Source organism: Mustela erminea, chromosome 10, assembly GCF_009829155.1.
Source record: "Mustela erminea isolate mMusErm1 chromosome 10, mMusErm1.Pri, whole genome shotgun sequence".
NCBI classification, from domain to species: Eukaryota; Metazoa; Chordata; class Mammalia; order Carnivora; family Mustelidae; genus Mustela; species Mustela erminea.
Window position 1 is genome coordinate 101,070,699 of NC_045623.1, and position 23,220 is coordinate 101,093,918.

The following is a 23,220-nucleotide window of genomic DNA, read 5'->3' on the forward strand; positions in this document are numbered from 1 at the left end:
AGAGAACAGAAGCCGACACGTGGAAGGGGGCAGAGCCTGGGGTCCTGCGGGCCTCACAGAAGGATGCACCTGAATGGTGCCAGCAGCTGACAGCCCCTCGACTCTCTGGGACGTGAAAAAAACAAACCCCCTTTGCTTTAAGTCACTTGCAACCGAATGTCTTCCTGAGGAGAAACCGATGAGCTACCCTGCCAGTGTTCTAGCAAAATCCTCACAGACCTCACTTTAGAAAAAAAGATCGAAGGCGAGCTGCTTTGGTCAGAACAGAGCGCAGGACGCCGGGCCCCAACCCCAACCCTCAACCCCGGAGACGACCCCCTGCCGGGCCCAGTCTGGAAGGCCAGGGCACCCCCTGAAGGAGATGTCTGTGAGGCCTCAGGGAGACGCTGAGAACTGCTGCCCCCAAGCGAGCCGCACAGCCCTTGCATGGGGCTGAGCAGACACTGTCCCCTTCCAAAGAGGAGGAGACAAAGGTCATGAGTAATGTCACATCTGCCCAGCCTCACAACAGGGGTCCGCGACCAGGTGCGCGACAACGACACCAATGACCCCCTGCTCTCTGATGGGGCACTTCGCACGCACACTCTCGTTTAGCCCAGGAAGGGCTGCCTAACCCCCAAGGACACAATGGCTGGCCTTTCCTCGGCCCCTCAGGGCTGCACACCGCCTCACACCAGACCCACCGGCCAACCTTCAGAACTCACGACTTACCGTGGAACAACACAGCCCACCAGGAGGGAGACCAGGGGAGGAGGGGAGAGGCAGAGGGACACTTACCACTTTGGCTTCTCCTTGTAGGCAGAAGGGCCTCTCTGTAAAGAAGAGAGAGGGGACAAGTCAGGGACAGCGGCTTCCTCAGGCCACACCTGCTCTAACGAGGAGGGCAGCATGGGGCCCAAGTAGAACCATTCAGAGTAGGCCCAGCCCCAGGCAGCAGCAATCACCCACCAGACAAGGTGCACAGAAGCCCCCGCCCCAGCTCCCCAGCTGACCCCATCCCCCTCCACCACGCCCAACTGTTCTCCAGCGGCCCCCTCTTTGCTCACGCCACACCCTCTCCTTAGTGTGCCTTCTCCGTCCTGCACACGTCTTCCCATGGAAATCTGACCAGCCCCGATACCACCTACTCCAGAAGGCCAGGAGAGATCCCCCAGGACTTCCAGACAAGAACCCCAGACGGCTACCCCCTTGCATGCCCAGACGGCATCCTGCCTCCTAGTAGGTAAGTGAGCGGCAAAGCCTTCTGCCCGCCTCTGGGCTCCCGCGGGACCAGGACTGCCGTGTCCAGGTGTGTTTGACCCACACGGCTGCGCCCGGTGCTGGACTCACGGGAGGAGCCCCAGGAAAGCTTCCGAGCAAATGGATGAACATATGAAAAAGGAAGGCATGAAAACCTACTCTTTTTCTGGGTCACGATGACACAGTTCACCAGCCCTATCATCAGCAGACCCAAGGCTGTCACGCCTACGATGAGTCCTAGAAAGAAAAAGAGAAGCTCAGAGGCAGCTGCAGAAAGCAAACTCAAACGCACCAGGGCCCAGGCAGCCAAGTCCATGACCGAAGATGTCTGGGATGCCACAGCGGGGTAAGCCCAGGCCGGGGTCTCTCAAATTCCATCATAAGACAACAAGCCAAAAACTTCATACGAAACGAAACGTGTCTATTGGCCGCATCGAGCGCCCGGGGCACCACTTTGAGATCCGTGGCCTGCTGGAGTCCTAACCCAAGAAGGGAAACCTGTGAGGTGACCTGGCCCAGCCCACCAGCTAATGAATTCATTAGAAACGGCAACCAGGAGACCATCTCCCCTTGCAGATAAAACACTGACACCCTCCCCACCCCCACCAGCTGTCCTCAGTGACAGCACCAGGTCTTGGCAGAAGACAGGTCTCACCAGCACCCACCTCCCGGGACAGAGGACAGGGTCCAGCCTGCAGAGGGCACTCAGTAAGACTCTGAGATAGTAGAGCGGCTGAACAAACCCTCCTGGGACTTACCAATTGGAAGAGAGATGTCGTCTGTGCTGAGCCCTTCGGTGGGGGGGCTCGGAACCATCGGCAACAGAACGGAGGTGCTAGGAGCCGTGCTGGGCCCTGGAGCTGGCTCCGTGCGCTGGGATCGCGTGGGCCCTGGCTGGGACGTGGAGGCCGGGGGTGTGGCCGTTCTCAGGCTGGGGGGCACGGAGGTGCACACTGCGTCCATGCTGGCATTGCCCGGGATGGCCACGGAGCTACAGCTGGGGGAGGAGGAGGTTTGCTTAGGCGACAACAGAGGCCAGAAGGGCTCAGCATGGCTGGGCCCGCTCACGGAAGACAGACCAGCAGGCAAGGAGTCCCAGCAGCCAGGATGCAGGAGACAGTACTGGTGCCACCCCGCCCCCTCAGACCGCCCCTCTCTGTCCCTCCCACCCCCCGCCCTGCCCCAGGCTGCCCCATGCCCCCCACCATGTGCTGATTTCCAGGCCAAGGCTACTGTACACCTGCTGGCTAAGCTAGGACCCGCCCACCAGCCCACTATGGGTGGAGCCATCCTGGATGAGAATAAGGCTCCCCAGTGCTTCGACCCCAGGCGGTGAATTGGTGGGGGGGTATTTCAGGACCCACGCCAGGGCTGCTCTCTGCGCTAGACCACACGGTCCCCCGGGGCCACCCTCTCTGCTCCTGCAGAACCCGGCAACTCAGCCACTCACATCTGGTGGGGCCTGCAAGTGTCCGTGGATGATGTCGTGTTGGAGAAGGTCCCGGGGGCACAGGGAGTGCACACCACGTCTGAAGTGTCAGTTCCTTCAGGGAAAGATCGGAACCCTCACCAAACCAGACTCTCAGTAGAATGAGTGGGCCTCAGCACAGGAGCCCTGGGAGAAGTCTGAGGGGCCTACGGACCTTGGTCTGTGCCTCTGCCCCTTGAAACACACACGTGAGCATGTACGTGCGCGCACACATGCACACACACACACACACAGCTGGGAAGTTTGTTCTTTAACCAATTCTAGTGACGTCCTGGTCTCCAGGATCATGTGGGTTCATCTTCTGGGCCACCGCCTGGTTTTCCAGGAACTTTGGGCTTAATCTGATCCCATTCTGGACCCCCCCCAAAGCTGAGCACACAGTAGGTCCCTAATCCCGCATGCTGGAGGAAAGAACGCGAGGGGGAGGGCTGGACAGCTGGCTGGGTCGCCAGCACCTGGCCACCACTGCCCATGATCCCGGGCGGGGCTATCTCGCTGACACCCACGCAGGAGAGGCCCCCAGGGGACCCTGAGGACTGCTGGCCCTGCCCCCATACCTGGTTTGCCCACGCCGAAGCCCGGGCGGCACCTGCTCAGGGTTGCACACAGCCGGCACCCCTCCTGCCTCGGCAGCGTGCAGTACGAGCCTGGTCTGCAGGTGCAGATCCGGTTCTGCTCCCGAGTGCAGGCCTGGGTCTCCACTTGGTCTGCAAGAGCCAGAAGGCCACCCAGGGTCATCCCTTTCTCCATCAGCCCCGCCCACCACGTGCCCACTCTACCCCCCCACCCCCCCAGCCGGGCCCTGGAGAGCTCTGCTCCCCGACAGGCTGGCGCAGTACCTCCCCCCCACCAATCCACAGCAGGGGCAGAGAGAACACCAGCTGTGCAGTCCCAACACCTGCGGTCTCTCTCCATCTCCATCTCCATGAACAAGTGCACCTGCTCTCCAGGGCATGGCTTCCTCAGCTCTATAATGGGCACAGTTCTCTCCCTGCTACCCTCGGCCTCTCTGCCCATGGGGCTGTTGGTCAGGATAGGGTGAGACAGAGGGTGAAAATGCCCTGGAGGGGGGTGCCTGGATGCTTCAGACAGTTAGGCGTCTGCCTATAGCTCAGATTGTGATCCCAGGGTCCTGGGATCAAGCCCCACATCAGGCTCCCTGCTCAGCAGGGAGTCTGCTTCTCCCTCTCCCTCTGTCTCTTCCCCCCGCTTGCTCCCTATCTCTCAAATAAATAAATCTTAAAAAAGAGAGAAAAAGAAAATGCCATTGGTGAACAGGGAAGGGCTGTCCGCTTACAACCTCATGCTCTGGGGCACGAAGACGGCTGGCCTGGGGGAATCCTAGCCAGCGTTCAGCCGCAGGGGCTGGGCTGCACAGCGGCCCGGGGAAGGTTCCAGGGCTCAGCCGGCTCTCTGCGCCCACTCACCGGCGCTGCAGCGGGAGTTACAGCTCAAGCACTCGGGAACCCAGTTCCAGAGCTGGGTGTATGTGCTGTCCTCGCAGCGGGCACACACGGTATCTGAGGTATTGGTGCAGAACGATCGTACATGGAAGCCTGAGGAAGCAAGGGCCAGAGGTCAGTGGCTCATCCACCCCGCCCCCCGCCCTGAGCCCCAGCATCCTGAAGCCTGGGTGGGGAGGCTCTTTGAGCGCTCCTGTCCTTCACCGACTCATCTCACATCTTGGGGGCCCCAGCTGCCCCTCCATGGCCAAAGCCCTGATGCTCATAAAATGCCTTTTCCTCTGCTCTTTCCAGATGGCTGGGATTCCACCCAACCATGGCTAGTCAATCACACTTTAGTGAGAAATGCTTTACTAGCTCCTTTCTTCTTTATCATTGGCTAAAATTCTCCACCTGTGGGTGTGAACTACAACGACTAATGGGAACGCAGTCCCTGGTTTCCCATCGACGATGAGGGCATGGGTCTCTTGTGGGCCTGGACAGAAGGCATGCCAGGAGATGGGAGAACACCAGAGCAAAGCTTTAAGTTTCTCTCTTGAGCCTGGAGCACTCTCCTGCCACATTCACTGTTGTGCTAATCCAGTAACTTCTTACCTTAACCCTGCCAGTTAACAGGAAAAGGAGTCACTTGTGAGGTCTCTTCAATTGGCCATGGGCAATGACAGGTACACATACGCCTGCCCACACCTCAGGCTAATGGCTCAAGGGCCCTCCAATGGCTTCCTAGCTTCTGAATCTAAACTCTTACTGTGGCCCCTGCTAACTTACTGTCTCTGGGCCACACATTGGCCTCACTGTTCCTCAAGTTCCCCAAACAGGCTCCCACCTCAGGGCCTTTGCACTTGCTGCTTCTCCAACCTGGCAGGCTGCTCCCTGTGTATCTGTATGACCTACTCCCTCACCTCCTGCATGTCTCTACCCAAGGGTTGGCTCTTCAGAAAGGCCCTCCCTGACCACCCTGTACCAAAAAGCATGTCCTCCTTCAACTGTCTCCATTGGCTTTACCCTGCCCTGTTTTTTTCACAGCATTCACTCTGGATAGGACCACACATCTATTTCCTCTGTTGGCTTCTCTGCCTGTGCCTCTATTAGATGCAAAATCCATGAGTGTGAGGATTTTGTCTGCTCTGCTCTCTGCTGGACGGCCAACACTTAGAACAGTGCCTGGCACTTAGACGGTGCTTCATAAATGGTACAGGAATGTGGGTATCAGTGAACGACTAGACGGAAGACACCTACTCAGCTCTTCCACCTGGGGTCAGGCTTCAGGCCCACCATCTATGAAATGGGTAAGCTCGCATCGATTCGGTCAGATATGTACTGAGCACCCACTACGTGCCAGGCGCTGGGGAGTCCATGGAGAACAAGCCCACAGGCCCCTGTCCCAGGGGAGGACGCCGTGGAGGTGACAAAAGAGGAACCAAGCCATGACTGCTGGCTAAAGAGCTGCTGCTATGGGGGATGCCCGGGGACCCGTGGGAGCTTATGGGAGGGGTCAGATCCAACCAGGCAGTGTGGGCAAGCTTCCTGGAGAAAGATACATCTAAGCTGAGGTCTACAGGAAAAGCAGGAGTTCACCTGGGGAAAGGAGTTGGGAATTAGGCCAGGAAGAGGGAACAGAATGTGCCAAGGCCCTGAAGCAAGAGGCAGCAAAGGACCATCTCATGGCACTAAAAGGAATTCAGCTCAAACGGTTAGTTAGGACCCTACCCCGCTCCCTGCAAGGCACCCGTCCCCAGGGCCCCAGGTGTCCAGGAGTCAGGGCCCCAGGCTGCCCTCACCCGGTGCACACTTGCTGCAGCACATCTGGACCCTCTTGTTGAAGTACTCTCTGTGCCGGCAGGCGCTTCCAGGCCCTGGAGCATAGGGGAGCGATGGCACCTGGAGGGGGAAGGGAAGGACGGCCATCAGACAGCCACCCCTGGATCCTGTCACCCCTAAAACCACAGGATGGAGGTCCTGGGGCCTGTGAGCCTTTGGCCTTCTCCCTGTTGGGGCTCTCCTGATGTGGAGACGTCTCCCTTGGAGGCTTAGGTAGACAGGAGATTCCGCACCTTCTTTCCCTGCCTCTTCTCCCCGCCTCGCAGTCACACATGCATGTCTGCTGGTGAAGGCACCGAGCCAGATGGCCGGAGCATGGGGCTAGCTCTGGGCCAGGCGCAAGGCTGCCCAGAAGGCAGCGGCTTCAGTCACAGAGGACCACGGTGCCTAGCACAAAGCGGCCCTGTGCCTAGGATGCCTCCTTCTCCCTCCTCCACCTGGGAATCACCCCCTTGGTGCTTCCAGCTGAGTGCTGCCTCCTCTGGGAAGCCTTCCCTGACTCCTCCAAGCTGTGGCAGGTTCCTCCCCACTCTGGGCTCTCTCTGAACACCGGATACAGCCGCTTCAGACAATCAGCTCATTATGCTGAAGTGGGGTGGGGGGTGCGCATGCACCAGCACACGTGTGCACACGTACATGCACGTGTACACACATAAATGCACGCACCACAAACATCTGTGACACAGGAGCAGAAACAATGGCCTCATCCTCTCTAGACCCTGACACGGGGCCCACACAGAATCGGGGCTCCGTAGATGAATGCTGGTCGATGACGACAATGACGACAGTGACCATGCCCTTAGCACTTACGGGAGCGCCAGGTGCTGACCAAGGGCTCCAGGTGCTCCAGGCAGCGGATGCCACTGCACACCCCTCAGGTCCCCTTGTGGCAGGAGAGCATCCAGCCCCAGCCGCCCATGCTGCCCAGGAAGGGCCCCGGCATCCCTGAGGGACCGACACTGTACAGTTCACGTCCCAGAGACACCCCCCGACCCCAGGAGTCATGCCTGCCCCAGCCTGTGCCGGGCCCTGCAGGGAGAGGGAGCGGGCTGGCAGGGACTGCCACACCCACCCTGACCACCCATGGCTTGGGGCCAAAGGCTGGAAGTCTTGGGGCACGCGGAGATGACCCCCAGGACAGGGGATCCCTGTGACACTGCGATCTGTGTCTCTTCCTGCCTGCACGCCTTGGCCCAAACAGCCTCCTCCGCCCGGAACAGCTTCACGTTTCCTTGGACAAAATTCCATGTATCTCTTCTGCCGGCAGCCCCCCTTGAAGGCTTCCCAGCCCACACCCCACCCTGAATCATCACTCAGACCCAGAATCCCGGGCTCCTCCTCCAGGGCTCCTGTCACCCGGGGCTGTGCCCTCACTAGCTGGGAGTCCTCTGAGCCTGCGGGTTGGGCGTAGCTTGGTTATTACCCCGAAGCCTGGCCCGTAGCAGGTGTTCAGGGCTCACTACCCTAAGCAGTGGGCTTCATTACAAGGTCATTCTGCAAGGGGTCCAGTCCCGCCCCAGGCCACACTGGCCTGGCCCTGCAGCCCACCTTCCATTCCGGAGCCAGGGCCAAACCCCCTCCAGTGAGGCTGAAAGACACAGGGGGCTCGCAAGGGAAGTGGGAACCATTCCGCACAACACAGAGCCTAAAAAGGTAACCTCCATTCGCACCGGGACTACAAGCTTGCACGCCCATGGCTGCCTGCGTGTGTGTGTGTGTGTGTGTGCGTGCGCGCGCACGCGCGCGCGCACACACACACACACACACACACACACACAATCCCAGTCCTTCTTCCTTCCCCATTTGGTCCTAGAGCCGGCTGGACAAAAGGGGAAGGAAGCAAGTCCCTTATCAGGGCTCCTCATGGTTGGGGTGAGGCTCACTGTCAGCGTCTGAAACACCTGCGCCAACGAAGTTCCTAATGACCCGCACCCCAACAGATGGGGCAGAAGCTCGGGGAGTGAGCCCAGAAGCTGTTCCACTACAGGAAGAAAGGAAGAGAAAGAGCCTCCACCCCACGGGATTCTGATGCGTCACTGCTGAACATACCCGACTCCCTGGCACCCAGGCGTGGAGGGGGGGGGGTACAGACAGGAGACCCAGAGACCAAAGCCAGGGGAGCCCTGAGCCCGAGAAATCATACTTTCTGCAGCCCCCTTTCTATACATGCTTCAACTGCACACCAACCACAGCGGGGGGCCTAATTGTCCCCAGACGGGCTTCCCTGCAGGCTGCAGCTATGCGGCTTCCCGAAGGGAAGGGGCTGTGTCTCTCCCTCCAGCTGAGCACCCCAGAGGCAGCTGCCTGTCCCCAGAGAGCAGGGAGGGCTCTACCTCCTTCTCTTGCAGACCCCTTGCAGGCCACCTGACCCATCACGCCGTGGGCTTCATCACCACCAGACCCTGGGCAGTACCTAGGGAGGCCCCTCACTCGCGTGCGGCCGAGAAGCACCAGGCCGGTGCAGCTCCAACGGGCAGAGAGAAACCCTCACCCTCAGAGCAGCTCCTGGGGTGCAGTCCCGGGAGGCCTGCCCTGGCCGGGGTAGGGGGAGGATTTCCTGTCAGGGTCCAAAAGGCCTGATGGGAAAGGGCCCTGCCCTGGCCAAGTCCATGTTCTCTCTCCAGCCACAGGCCAAGGGTTCCTGGACAAAGGCAGGCAGCAGGACCCCCCCCCACAGTCCGCCCCCTCACACAGCCTCCCCAGGCCACTGCCCTGAGCTCTCCCCTCCAGGGCCTTTTCCAGTCACCATCTCGTTACTAACGCCCTTCCCTATACTTCCTCCTGCTGCTCTGTGTGATCCCAGAGCCCAGAGGCTGGCAGCAGGCAGGGGGGGTCAGCCCTCCCTTGAGCAATCTCCAGGCTTGTTTATCCTCTCGGACAGGAGAAAAAAAACCACCAGCCACAGCCTTGTCATGGCTCAACAATGAGGAACAGAAAGCCCCTCTGCAGAGTGGGACAAAAGGTCACTCACTCCCTCTACTGTGGAGCTCCCCAGAGCAGAGGCCCTGCTGGCCCACAGCCCCAGGAGCCCCATGGGCCAGGGGTCTCCGGATGTCCCCCAAACGGGGCAAACGGGCTCCGGGGAATGCAGGGCTATGGAAGCTTCTAGATCCTTTGGCTGCTGTTGGGGAGGCTCAGACCCACATAGCACCCACCCACGAGGGAGCTCTGACTGACATTTTAAAATGAGGAAATAAGTTGGATAGAACTTAATTTACTCAGCAGTTTAGCAATCTTCCAAAATGCAAGGTTCCCAGGTGAAAATCTGAAAAACACTGATGACGCTTAACCACTCCTTTAACGGGGGCGGGGGGGGGGGGGGGATCCGTGACCCCGTGTGAGGATGGGGGAGAAGATGGATGGATGGGGGAGGGGAGAATGACAGCCGGGATGGTAAGTAAGGGGCAGAAAGGAAACTAGATGAAAGGAAGGAGGGAGGGAGGCAGGGGAGGGAGGGGAGGGGTGAGGAGGGAGGGGAGGAGGGGGGGGAGGGGAGGAGCCCAGGGAGATGAGGGAAGGAGGGCCTATCTAACACACAGTGTTACGCGGCACCCCCGATTGTGTGGAATAGAGACCAAAAGAAGCAAAGCCACCTCCCTGGTCTCCCAAAAGTTCTAGGCCATTCCCAGGCCTAGCTGGTGGCAGGCTGACGGAGGACCACGCACAAGGAGGCCATCGGGGCCCCCCTCGTCCACCCTCACATCGGGGTTGCAGCTGCCTTCCCTCTGCTCGACATGCCCCCCCCACCCCCGGACAGGGCGGACTGAGCACCTGCCATCTCCCAGGACCAACCGTACAAGGCGCCAGATGCATGGCCGCGCGGGGTCTCCCCTCGGACCCTCCCAGCCACCCAGAGGGGAAGTGCCTAGAGGGGAGGTGACACGAGGTGAAGCACGCTACTCCTCGCCCGTCCTCTCCTGCCTCCCTTCCTCTGGGAGGTCCCCAGATCATGGGGCCCAAGCTTCCCTCCCCCTCGACACAGACCCGGGACCCCAGGTGCCCCCAAAGCTCAGCGCTCCCTCCCACCACGTGGCCTCAGCTCTGGCCCTTGGAGGAGGCAGGAAAACAACAGGATCTTCGTCAAGCACCTACTGTGCGCCAAGCACCCACGCTCTACCTCTGCCCCCAAAATGCTGGTGGGCGTGTGCCCATCTCACAGCGGACGGAGATCAAGTCATTTGTCTGAGTTCATCCAAGAAGGGTGGGGTGGACTTGGGGTGTGACTCTTGTACTGGTCCCACTGGAGAAGTCCTCATCCCCTCCTCAGAACAACTGAAGGCGCCAGCTCCTCGTCCCCGGGTTACTGCAGCGCCCACTTCTGGCCCCCGTTCATCTGCCTCCGTGTCACGAGGGGACCAGGGCCCCAGCTCACAGGGGTGCACAGTTTTCGTCTCTCACTCGGGCTCTCCTATACACCCCAGTGCGGGGGGACCCCTCTCGCCTTAGGCCACCATCCTCTGACCTCAGCCCTGACTTGGTTTCCAAGGGGAAACCCCCCCCAACAGGAACCTCAGAACGGGCCGGTCCTCTGCAGCAGGCGGGGGCAGCAGCCACCTGATGCCTGGCTCCTCCCAGAACTGCCTGTGTCACGGGGCTCCCGAGAGGATCCGTCCTTAGCCTCAGCTTTGCCAAGCGCTGGAAGGATGCATGGGAGCCCAGGAAAAGGAGGTCGGGGCCCAGAAGTTGGGGGCAGGAAGGAGGTGTAGCCGCTGGGGGCCCGCAGGGGCCTCAGACACCACAGCAACCTCCCACTGAACGGTGGAGAAAGTCCGGGACAAAGGGGGAAACGTGCGTTCATTCAACAGACGTAGGAAACACCAGCGTTCCAGGAGCTACATTACTGCAATGACCCGATCCCAGTCTCCGCCCTGCCTGGGCCAGAAGGCATCGGAAGGACAGGTGTGGTGTGTCGCAGGCCCGGCCAGGAGGAGGCCGGGAGGAGGCCAGGCAGCTAGGCAGGGTGCGGCCGCAGGACACAGACACGGGGGCAGGACACAGACACGGGCGCAGGACACAGACACGGGGGCAGGACACAGACACAGGGGCAGGACACAGACACGGGGGCAGCGCCTCCTCCCAAGCTCGCTCCGAGCCAAGCATCGTGCAGAGCTGGTTGCACGCCCCGCCGCCTCTCTCCAACCTCGTCCCAGCTCTGTGAGGTCCGCGCCGTTCGTACTCTGAGGTCACAGATGGAAACTCTGCCTCAGACGGTCTCCTGTCTCCAGCCCTGTTTCCTCCCTGGCGTGAAGCTGGTGTCTTCATCTCCTCCCCCTGCTCCCAGGGAGACTGGACTCCAACGCCCCTGGGCCCACCCAGAGGGCCTCCCTGTTCTACTCAGGCACCCCGCCTTCAGAGGGCAGTAACTGGCTTCTCTGTGCCTCAGCTTCCTGGTCTGGAAAATGGCCCTGTGGGCCTCCTCGGTGCTCTGAGCCCTCTCCAGCTCTGGCTTCTTAATGACGGGTGTCAGAAAGCTCAGGCCCCTCGGCAGACCTCAGAGGGCTGGGCGGGTGAGTGGGTGGCCTGCCCACGTGCGAGGCGGAAAGACTGAACGAGCGGGGAGGGGGTGGGGGGTGGGAGACCAGGCTGAAAGTGGGTGCCGGGAGGGGCAGGCAGGCCCCCACCTCCGCCCCTCACTCCCTCCCCCAGGGTGAGGGCAGCCTGTGCAGGGGCCTCAGGGAGGAGAGGAACGAGACACAGAACCTGGCATCACGGGAGGAGAACTAGAGCGTCTGGGTGCACGTGCTGGTTCTGGGTGACTTGTGGGTGTCACTTACCGCCTCTGAGCCTCAACACTGTCACCAGTAAAACGGTGACACACGGCCTTGCCCTGCCTCCTCCAGGGGCTGTTGTAGGAACAAAGGCAGGGGGTCTGAACACGGGTCCATCACCTGCTGCCCAGCTCCCAGGGGAACCGCCCCCCCGGCGGCACTCTCAGGGTCTGCAAAGGCTCTGAGCTGTAGACCCCTGTCAGACGGAATGTTCGAACTGGGCCCTTCTGCTTGGCTTCAGCTAAACATGGACAAGGCGAAGACAAGGTGGGCAGCAAGTTGCCCGGGGCCCGTGAGAAGCAGGATGGCTCATGTGGGCCTTGGGAAGGAAGTCGTTCCCTCCCACTTTGAGGTCAAGTGTGGGGAGACTGACCTGTGACCACTGGAGCTACAGGGCCACCCACGGGCTAACCCCAGGCCTACTCCTCGAGCTCAAGTCAGGAGACCGCAGCAGACCAGCTGCCATGACAGTGGGGTGGAAGCCTCATTGGGGCGGGGGGTGGGGGTACCCCACAGGCCAGAGGCGAGCTTCCTGGGGTAGTTGCCTCAGGCGGTCTCAAAGGGGCTTCGCTCCAGGGGAACGCCTGCAGGGGTGACGGGACCCCCAAGATGAAAAGCCTGGGTGAGCGGCCAAAACCCAGGGACACAGTGTCCAGGACAAGGGACAGCAATATGGCGGTGGGTTCCCAAAAGCAAGTGAGCCTCGGAGGTCTGCTGGGGCCAAAGCTATAGCCAGACGACAATCAACCTGAGGAGTCAGAAGTTCCTCTTCCTGCCCGTGTCCCCTTCCGTCCTGACCTCCTCCCTCCCCACTCACTCCCTCCTGGAGGAGCTCGAGGTGGACACCACACCGGGACCATGAGCCGGCAGAGGCCGGGGCGAGCCTGACTCTGGAGTCTGACTCAGCGCTCTCCGCTCTCCGGAGGAATTGGGCAACCCTGCCCCCGCTGACTTCCTGTCTTTCCCGCTCCTGGAGCACAGCCCCAGCCCTGTATGTGCCCCAAGGTGGTGGCCCTCCGTCTCTCCTCCTATTTATAAATAGACAGTGAGAGAGAGGAAGGCAAAGCAGGGCAGGCCCGGGGAAGGAGAAGCGGCTGCCACCCGCAGGGTCTTCCCAGAGCTCTCTGCACCGAGCCTTCTGCTCTCCCTGCCACTGTGAGCGCAACATCTTTGAGGACTTGGAGGCTTTCGAATTTTCTGGAGACCCCCCCCCCCCCCCCCCCCCGCCAGCTTAGATGCCTGTATTGTTGGGAAGGGGTCACAGCCCAGGCCCCCCTAGGAGCACTCCTGCATGTGGGGAGAGGGCCAGAAGGGAAGATGGGCAGGGGACCCAGGGAGAGGCTTCGGGCTGTGGGGAGTGGCACGTGCCTCTCACACCTACCCTTTGCACAGAGCCGGAAAGACAGGGAGACGGTGCAGACCCAGGAGAGACGCCTACTGTCTACACACAGCACCGCGCTCCGCACGCATTCTCTCCTTTATTCCTGCACTGGCACAAGGAGGTCACCATTACCCCATTTTAGGGATGAAGCCATAGAGGCCCCTGGAGATTCCATACTAGGTCCAAGAACAGAAGGGGACCCAGAGGGAGACCGAAGCTCGTCACAGCCACGTCCGCTTCCCTGTGGCCTTGGACAGTTTTATACCCTGTGGCCTTGTCTCCCTCCTCCGTCTTATAGGAGAGGGGCCCTGAGAGGGACAGTGACCCCTCTGAGAACACCCAGCGAGCAAGGAGGGAAGACGCAGTGACTCTCCCAGAAGGGTCTTTGGGGTCCCAGGTGCAGAGGCTGTGGCGGCGCAGAGGGACCCCTCCACAGGTGGAAACCATCTTCAAGCAATAGAGAAACCCCATCATTTGCATGGCAGCCCCCTGGGGCCCTGTGATACTGTGGGAGCTGGGGGGTGGCAGAGCTGTCTACGGCTCCATCGTGGGGGGTTTGCGGGAGACCCGGGGACTGTGGGGGGCGGCGGGGAGGGATAGCCACATGAGGCCGGGCCAAGCCCGCAGCACGGCTGGGGCAGCAGAGGTTCGTCTGCCGTCATGGAGAGAGGGACCACATCACAGGCGGCGGCCCGGGGTGACACTTCCCACTCTATGTCTCCTGCCTGTGATGTCGCTTCCGAAGTGAGCCCAGAGCAGACAGGAAGCCTGGGCTGGTATCCGGCTAGGGGACCAGGCTTTGTGCAGAGCACCAGGGCTCGAATCTAGCCCTGGTCCCCACCCCCAAGCGCCCCGCAGCAGAGGACGCCCCTTCCCATTCCCGCAGCCCCACACACACCACGGCATGCCCCCCCCCCCCACGTACCTGGCTCCTGCCTCCCCTGCCAGCTCCAGCTCCCTCCTTTTGGGTCCCCAGGCCTGTCCGATGGACCCCACGCCACCTTCCTATAGCCAAGCTGGCCCTTTGAAAACCATCGGCTCTACTGCCCTCGGGCCCAAGCTCAATGCCCCCAGCTTGGGACCTGGGCATCCCTGCCATGGCCTCCCCGACAGGGCGGCATCTGGTTCTTTCCCGCTCTTCCCATGCCTTCCCTTCACTCCTGCCGTTTCCTCGCCTGAACATCCGGACCCCCCGCCCCCTCCCCCACACCCCTGGCTAACTCCCCACTTCTTTCAGGAGTCCTCTGCAGAAGCGCCTGGGTGGCTCAGTGGGTTGGGCCTCTGCCTTCGGCTCAGGTCATGATCTCATGGTCTCAGAGTCCTGGGATCGAGCCCTGCATGGAGCCTGCTTCCCCCCCTCTCTCTCTGCCTGCCTCTCTGCCTACTTGTGATCACTCTCTCTCTGTCAAATAAATAAAATAAAATACTTTTTTTTTTTTTAAAAAGTCCTCTCCACTGTCACCCAAGGGAAACCTTCCCCAAACTCCCAGATGAGGCTGGAGGTCCCTCCTGAAGGCCCCAGGCACAACCTGGGAAGATCTCTATAGTACCCATCTAGACCACTGTTTGGTTCATTGTCCATTCTGCAGTGTCTCCCCCTCCAAGACAGGCTCCAAGCCCCTCTCTACACACAGTAGTAGGAGCTGCGAGCCAGACACCCGGGTTTTAGTCCCAGCTCTGCCATTCTGCAGCCTCATATCTGTGGTCTACAAAATGGGGACAAACACAGTCTCTGCCACATAGGGCCATTATGATTCAACAGCAGTAAGAGCCAAGTGTTACTTGCTGGGTTTTTATTACTCATTGCTCCAGGCCCGGGGCATAGGACACAGCAGGTGCCTAATAGATGCTGAACTGTTTAACAGAAGCAAAAGTCTTTGTTTCCAGTTAGTTGAAATGAGCTGGAGTCAGCATGAGAACGGGGCAGGAAATGGCTCACAGAGAGAGAGGGAGAGGTGTGTCCCTAGTTGGGGGAGACCAACTTTCAGATAAGGTCCGCCACCGTTACATCCGGGTGGTGGTTTCCTCGGGAGCCCGACCACCTGGGGTGGAATCTTGGCTCTGCCTCCAGTGAGCTGTGAGCCTGGGCACAGGGCTGGACCTCTGTGCCTCAGCTGCCTCGCCTATAAAATGAGGGTAGTGATTGTCCCCCTCCCCAGGGGGCTGTGAGGACTCAGGGCTCAGGGCAGGCAGGAGACCCTTGCCTGGCCCCCCACCCCCGGATGTCAGCCCCAGCCCTGAAGCACGCCCCTCACCCCCGGATGTCAGCCCTAGCCCTTGGTTCACTGCACTCCCCCAGCCCCAGTGGGAAGCAGCAGAGACACTTTTATCCCCATCTTGCCGAGGGGGAAAAGGGAAACTCAGAGAGTAGCTCAGGGTCCCCCGGGACCCTGGCAACAGAGCGAGGACCCCCAGAAGTCCTGCCCCCCCGCCAGCTGGGGGCACATCGCATCTCACACCACACCTGGGATGAATGGGCCAGCCTGCCCAGTCTCAGAGCACCCCAGCAGGAGCCCAAGCGACCGAGGCCAGGGTCACCCTGCGGCTCCCAGTGACAGCTCCAGGAATGCATGAGGCTGACCATGACCAGAATCGCCGGGCTGGGGCTGGGGCAGGGCTGAAGGCAGACGTGCCTTGCGTCTCAGGATGGAATGGAGAGGGACAACTCCTCTTCCTCCTGAGTATCTCTGTCCCACACTAGGTCTTGGGTCTAGTCCAAAGGCTCCTTTCCCTACCTGAAGCCTTCGATCCTTGCTTCCTATTCTGGTGCGACTCTGGCTTCAACTATTATACAGTCTCCACCTCACTTGGCCTGCCCACCAAGGCCAGAGTGATCTTCCGACTACACTCTCTGCTCTAGTCACTCCCTTGCTCTAAAACTATCAGTAGCTCCCCATTGCCTCAACCCCTGATAGGAGGTGAGCACGGTACCAAAAGAGGAACTCTGGAGTGAAGCTGCCCGGCTTTGAATTCAGACCTGCCCCTTATTAGCATGAGAGTTCTTTTGTTTAAGAAATGAAGTCAATAAACATCAATCTTTTCAGACAGTGTACACTTCGGGGGGCTACTGTGAGGAGTGAGTGAAATAAGACAAGTAAAGTGCTGGGCGCCCGGGGGGCTCAGTCGGTGAAGCATCTGCCTTCGGCTCAGGTCATGATCTCAAGGTCCTGGGATCGAGCCCCACGTAGGGGTCCCCAAGCAGGGAGCCCGCGTCTCCCTTTGCTTGCCTGCCGCCCCACTGCCTCATGCTCTTTCATATAAATGAATAAAATCTTAAAAAAAAAGAAAGACATGTGAGGTGTTTAGTAAACATTCCCCAAATCACAGGGCTCCCACTTGACATTTTTTACTACTCGCATTAACGGCCCGAACAGCTAACAGCCTCGTGGGCCATCCCTTCTCCTCATGAGGCCTTCGCTCCCGCAGCACTAGTCCAGCTACTGTCCCCTCCATGCCTCCCTCCACACCATCCCCCCTCCGGTGCCCACTCACCCCCATCCTGCCCACCCTCGGGGCTCAGCTTTTAGAGGCATCCCTGTGGGATCACCCCAGAAGGAGGACCCGGAAGAGGACAGGATGTGTGGGCAGAGCCAGGAAAGTGACGAGAAAAGATGAGGGCAGTGACCAAGGGGCCAGGCCTGAAAGACAGTGAAGCCATCTGGGGTGCGGGGGGGGGATGGAGGGGGGATGGCTGGGGGGACAGGGAGGGAGTCGTGCTGTGAGGTGAGGGAGGGGGCTCCGGACCCCTGGGAACGCAGGACAGGAAGGGGCAGGAGGAGAAGCAGCAGGCAACAAGCTCGCCAGGAATAAGCCCCACCCGGAGTCTCTGTGAGTGGCAGACAGAAGGCCCTGGTGGGTCAGCAGGAAGAAGGGGTGACCAGGGGGCCCAGGATGCGGGGTGGGGGGCAGAAGGGGGCAGATCCTGTGAACTAAAGTAAAGTGCTGGGAGCCCCTCCCAGGAGAGTCACTGTCAAGTCCAGACCGGGGCCTTCTGAGTGGGGGCCACATGGGCGCCAGACCTGCACGCCACGCCCACCCCTGCACCACCTCCCCCAGCCTAACACGTGGGGCCAAAGGACACAGAGGCAGGGGTGTGCGAGGTCCTTGCTGTTCTCAATTCCCAGCCCGGGCAGCTGAGGCTCAGGGAGAAGGAACCCAGCCAAGCCTTCCAGAGCAGGAGGCCGAGGCAGGACCAGACCCCCAGCTCCCAGCCTCACGCTCCAGTCCCTCTGCAGCCTCTGGCATCTGTCCTGATGGGTGTTAGACAGGGCCTCCCACGGACACCCCAGAAGATACCGGCACACAGCCTGCCTGTCCCCAAATCCCTCCCCACTCCGCGCCCCCCACCCCCGGCCAGGCCCACTCAGTTCCCTAGGTCCGTGGCCACGGCCGCCGTACCCACTCAAGGCCAAGCTCAGAGTGAAACGGAGGGTAGGCCGCTGTCTGGACAGCAAAGGAAAACAAACAAAAGCCCCTGGGGATTTCTACACTGTCTCTGGCCCCTTGAGGTCCCAGCGCTCCAGAGACAGACCCAGCCTGTGCCCCCTGAAGTCAGTGCACACTCCACGCTGCCCATGTCGCCCACGCGTGCCCACCCGGCATCTGCTACAAACGCGGGGAGGGCGGCGGCCCCCCGGGGCCTGGGAGGTGGGTCCCGCAGGCTCCCTCCGTGCCCACATGCCTCACGCGGTGTGAAAGAGCGGGCCGATGGGCCTTCCTGTTCTAGAAAGCAAACCAACAGTCTAGTGATCGTAAACCTGCCCAGGTGACACCAGAGACATGGCCCTGCCCCTCTGCAAAGATGATGCGGAGGCTCAGAGGGGCAGGACGGTGTCACGCAGGATGAAGGCAAGACCACAGAGGCAGCCTGGGGCCTCCTGGGCAGCTGCCCCCCTACCCCGCTCCCCCAGCACGGCTCACATTTGGGGCAGAAGGAAACCTGCTCTTCCGAACCCCAGTCGGTAAACAGACACTTCCTCCGACTGGGTGCGCAACCTGAGAACCCCAAACCACAGTGACGTCACTGCCCCATCCCGTGACCTCACAACACGCCATGGTGGAAAATGACCGCAGGCCCCACAGGGGTGGGGTTCAGCGTCCTGGCCCCACAGTCGACAGCCCAGCAGAGGGGGACAAGTGCCCACAGCCCTGGGCTGTGAAGGGGCTGGCAGGACTCCGAACCCCCGGGGAGGGCCTATGCCCACGTCAGGTGACAAAGGGGTTCTTGAGGAAACCATCCCTCCCCACCCAGGCTTCCTTGAACCTGTGGGTTCGCAGACAGCAGGCGCCGCAGTGGATGCCCACAGCTCTGCCTCACCCACAGTCTGGGGCCCCAACAGAGCTGGCTGCTGAACTTTATCAAGGGGCAGGGAGGCGGGAAATGCACGAATCCTGTTCTGCCTGAAGGTATCCGAGTCTTGTCTTGGCAGCAAGCTGACGGGCCGCCAGGAATTCTCGATGCCCGCGGTGCCTGAGCCGAGGAAAGCATTCCAGGCACAGCAAGCGGGATTGAGGTCAGCAGGAAGATGGTCTGGGAAGCCAAGATATGAACAGTGCGGAGTGCTGGGCTCTCCTTCCTGGGAAAACTTCTGGAACCCTCCCCGCCTTGGTCTGCGGCCTTTGGCAACCCTGTGCAAAGCTGGCGCTTCCCCAGCATTCCAAAGACACGGTTGGGATCAGGGGTGCAAGGTTTGATGGATGGGGATGCTGAGCCCCAGAGAACCTAAGTAACCCGAGCGAGGTCACACAGCAAGCCGGGGAGCTCTGCTCTCCGGACACCCAGGCCAGCCTCCCTCCTCAGGGTCTTGCTGTCTCAGCAGTCCCTTGTGGGCTGGAGAAGGGACGGCATGGCCTCAGGGGAGCCTCCCTTCCGGATCACAGAGGTTAGAAATGGAAGAGGTCTTAGAGATAGCCTGAAAGGCCCATCTTGCAGACAGGAAAGCTGAGGCCAGGACAACCCCTTTATGGCCAGGACATCCCCTTCACAGCCAGACCATTAGATACCTCTGTACTGCACCAAATGTGACCCCAGCTCACCCTCAAGGGACACAGAGCACCTGTAACTCATGGACAGAGTAGGGTTGAGATTCCCTGACCCCCTGGGCGTGGCCACATGCTAAGGTCAAGGCCGGGCAGCTGGACAAGTGCAGCAAGGAGCACTAAGGTAGGAAAGACAGCCAGGAAGAGGCAGGCAGACTGAGCTGCGCTCAGGGACGCTGGGCAGAAGCTCTGGGCAGTTGGAGGTCTATCCCCCACACCCTGGGGCCCCGCGGCTCAGACACTCCATGGTGGTCCCTGTCGCAGCCGGAGCACCGCCCCTCCACCCAGAGTCAGGTCAGGCCCAGCACAACCACAGACGCTCGGTTAGCCGCTCGGGAGCCCTGTGGCCCGTGGATCAAGTTCAGCCCTAACCGCCAGCCATGGAGGCGGGCGTTGTTCCCCGATTTACAGAGGGGAACACAGAGACTCCCAGAGACAGAATGACATGGCCTGTAAACAGCAGAGTAAGGATCTGAGCTGAGGTCTGCCTGGTTCTGAGGCCTGGGCCCTTCCCCTAGGTCATCAATACTGCTTCCCCCTGGCCCGTCAGCGCATCCGGAACTGGGACAGGCAACATCTCTACTCTGTTCCCCTTCCCCTGGTGGCACCCCCTCTCCTCCCTAACCCCCAGCTTCCCTCCCTGCCTGCTTCTGGGCAGGTCACATGCCTACCGGGGCCCTGAGTCATTGCCAGTGGGTGGCCCCGTCACGGGCTCGGGTGGGGAAGTACAGGAGTGGAGGGAGCACTTTAGGGAGAGCACCCCAGGCTCAGAGGACCCAAGCACAACATGAAGGGGAGCCCAGAGAAACATCCCAGCCAGAGGGTGACACACTGGACCCCAGCCCTGCCACCCCTGGCTTTTCACTCTTCTGTCTTATTCATAAAGGTCTTGACCATAATAAAGGTCAAAGGAATGTTGTTGCTCATTTATTCAATATTTTTTAGCACTTACTACATGCCAGGCCCTGTTCTAAGTCAGGGCAATATCTTCCCCAAGGGCCATTTAGCGATACCTGGTGACATTTTTAATTGTCACACAACAGGGGGGAGTTACTACTGGCATCAAGGGGGTACAGGCCAGGGATGCTGCTTAACACCCTACAAGACACGGGACAACCCCACGACAACTACGTGGCCCAAAGTCAGGAGCACTAGAAACCCCGTTCTAGGCTGCGAGTCTCCAGCGGTGAGCAGGTGCCTGCACTTACTGAGCTCACATTCCAGGAGGAAAGCATAAGGCAAGCGAAAGAAACAGAACAGGTTGATGGGTGTTATGTAAGAAAACAAAGCAGGTCAGGCAAGGGAGAACTTTTATGGGCAGGGTGGTCAGAGAAGGGCTGAGAAGAATTCATCTGAGCAGAAAGAAGTAGAGTGAATGAGACTAGGGATCTCAAAAGGAGGAATTTCCAGGATGAAGGGCAAGGCAAGTGCAAAGGCCCTGCGGTAGTTGTTGGTGTATGGCACGCTCAAGGACCACAGAAGCAGCCAGCGTGGTGTAAAACTGAGAACTGGCGTTCAATGTAACACACACATACACACAAACACACAAACATACATGTACCATGGTTGGCATCAAAATTCCCCACCCAACACACAACCTTCCTGGCTATTCCTCCAGGAAGCACTAGGTGGTCAGGACCATAAAATATCTCCCAGCCCTGGGGAGGAACAGCACTCCAGGAGCCCCTGGCTCAGGCTCCAGGATGGCAGTGAGGGTCACCACCCGACAAAAAATGCCAGGCAGGTTCTCAGCCATCCGTGCTGCAATGTCTTTCATACCCACACGGCTCTGTAAGGAGAGCAAGGCGGGAAGTACTCTCCGTGCCCACAGACAGGAAAACGGAGGCTCTCCAACTTGGCCCAGGTCACGAGGTCACGAGGGCAGGTAGGGGCAGAGCCAGGTCCGTGACCACTGGTGATGCAGCTGCTGGAGGACTGGAGCCGGGTCATGGGCATCTCGACGTTCCCAGAGCCCAGCACGAGGGTGGGCTTGGAGCAGGTGTCCATGAGTGTGGGGGGATGAATGAAGGGCACGCGCTGGGAGTGCCGCCGGCTTGCCCACTGCCCTCTGATGAAGAGCCCCCACCACCAGGCCACGCTCTCACTCAGCACCCAGGTCCCCCTCTGGGATGTCAGGCAGGGGCCAAAGGAACATCCTGGGACCGCAGGCACACTGCTCACCCATCTCCACACCAGAGGCCACCATCCCCAGGCCAGTCTGGGAGCCCCAACCTCTCTCTTTAACTCAAGCTGGCCCCGGGCCCCCAGGGTAATGAAGAGGCAAGTGGTGAGCCCTCAGCCTCAGGACTTGCACTGGGACGTGGGCCCGACCCCATCCCCGCCCACGAGCAGCCAGACAGACAGCTGGGGACCCTGCCCACCGCCATCAGAGGGCACCAAGGGCTCACTCACAGTGCCGGCTCTCCTGCCCTTTATTGGCCGAATGAATGAGTGAATGACTGGATGCTGGACGGAGCGCCGATGCATTCCACAGCGGCCAGCAAATGTGGCTTTTAAAGGAGCCAAAAGCCTAATGGCAGTGAGTCAGCCACCCCCGCAGCCAGGTCGGGTCTACTGGGGGCTCCTTCAGCAGCTCCACTGAGTCACGGCCCGCATTCCTGAGTCCACAGTGAGGGCACGGGACCTGACGGGCGCAGGGAGGGCATCCAGACACGGCGAGGGTACAGCAGAAGCTCTGCAATCAGGCAGACCTGCACGCAAATCACCGCAGCCCCAGACCTACTCCCAGCTCTGCAATCCTGGGAAATGTCACCGCCTCTCTGGGGCTCAGTTTCCACACCTCCAAACGCAAACAGCCGCCAGGCCCTTTCAGGAGTTGCTGTAAGGAAGCTCTCAGTGAGGTTCTGTGCGGGAGGCCTCGGACAGTGTCTGGCACTCCGTTCCAAAAAAGGAGCTACTGCGGTCCTAACCAGGAAGAGGACCCCACAGGCCCCGCACTCCAGAAAATTCCCATCGGTCGAGGTAGATAAGACACAACTAGATTAAAAAGCAGAACAGAGTCTGTCCTTGGGAGGAACAAAGAGCCAAAGAGCCAGTCCAGCTGGGAGAATGAGGAGAGGCTTTCCTGGAGGGGGAGGCATGTGGGACCGGCCCTGAAGGAGAGGGCAAGGGGAGTACCATGAAAGGGGGACAGACAGCTCAAGGACCACATCTCACTGGATGTGGGGTACGGATGCAGAAAGATGGCAGAAAGAATCCAGACCCTTGACACACTCCAACCTGGGACACTGGGAGGAATTGCTGCCTCCGCCAATGGGGGCCATAGGAGGCTTCTCAGGCAGGGAGAGAGAAGTGAGGCCGCCAAGAAAGACCAGTGGGAGAGGCAGCAGGGGCCAGGAGACCCGCCCCAGAGGCTATGGAGATAGTCCTGGGAGGAGGAAACCTGTTGGTCAGGAGGGCTGGGAAGTGAGAGACATGGAGGACCCCTCACACTACTCCAGGACTCGGGCCTGGTGCCCCAAAGAGAAGCCCTTCCCGAGGGGCTCCGATGACCCCAGGTTCACCAGCGCAGAACAACACCCCTTGAGGCCTGAGTCTGTGACTTGATCCTGCACTCAGGCTCTCAGACCGGGACTCTCTCCTGACCCTCCTCTGTTTTCAGGACAACTTCTGGGGCAGCCCCCCAGGGCACATCTCGGTGCCCACTGCTGCTGAGTCAATTCTGTTCTGACAGCCTCCGCCCCCTGCCCTCAAGAACTGGACTCCAAAGTAGCCTCTAGCCGCAGCCAGTGAATCACTTCACATTACCACATGAGCCAATGCCACCTGCCACTCTCGTCCCGGTACCTGAGTCGGCACACTGCACGTCCATCAGGGTAAGATCATGAGGAGGGATCATGTGGAGGAAGAAATGTCCACCTTTAAAGGAAGAGTGCCCCCATGCCCTTCCATGAAATACAAGTTCTCTGAGCCTCTGTTTGCCTCCTCTGTGAAATGGGGTTACTCTATCTTACCAGACTATGGAGACAGCCAAAGAAGGCAAAGGGTGAGCCAGCCCAC

The 23,220-nt window shown here is 60.1% G+C and overlaps 1 protein-coding gene and 1 long non-coding RNA gene across 3 annotated transcripts in view; both read right to left on the reverse strand.

Annotated features, from left to right (window-relative positions):
- Positions 1-23,220, reverse strand: part of TNFRSF1B (TNF receptor superfamily member 1B) — a 33,306-nt gene that overhangs the window by 9,075 nt on the left and 1,011 nt on the right. For both annotated transcript variants that reach the window (XM_032361588.1, XM_032361587.1), the window contains exons 2-8: positions 5,973-6,072; positions 4,156-4,284; positions 3,286-3,435; positions 2,690-2,783; positions 1,998-2,236; positions 1,399-1,476; positions 778-812 (exon numbers count right to left, since the gene is read on the reverse strand). In XM_032361588.1, coding sequence (XP_032217479.1) covers positions 778-812; positions 1,399-1,476; positions 1,998-2,236; positions 2,690-2,783; positions 3,286-3,435; positions 4,156-4,284; positions 5,973-6,072 — 825 coding nt within the window. The remainder of the gene's footprint in view (positions 1-777; positions 813-1,398; positions 1,477-1,997; positions 2,237-2,689; positions 2,784-3,285; positions 3,436-4,155; positions 4,285-5,972; positions 6,073-23,220) is intronic.
- On the reverse strand, positions 8,089-22,787 carry LOC116601011. Its single transcript, XR_004289884.1, has 3 exons — positions 22,776-22,787; positions 12,594-12,600; positions 8,089-10,051 (listed from the first exon to the last, which is right to left on the reverse strand). It is a non-coding gene; the product is annotated as an uncharacterized LOC116601011 (long non-coding RNA).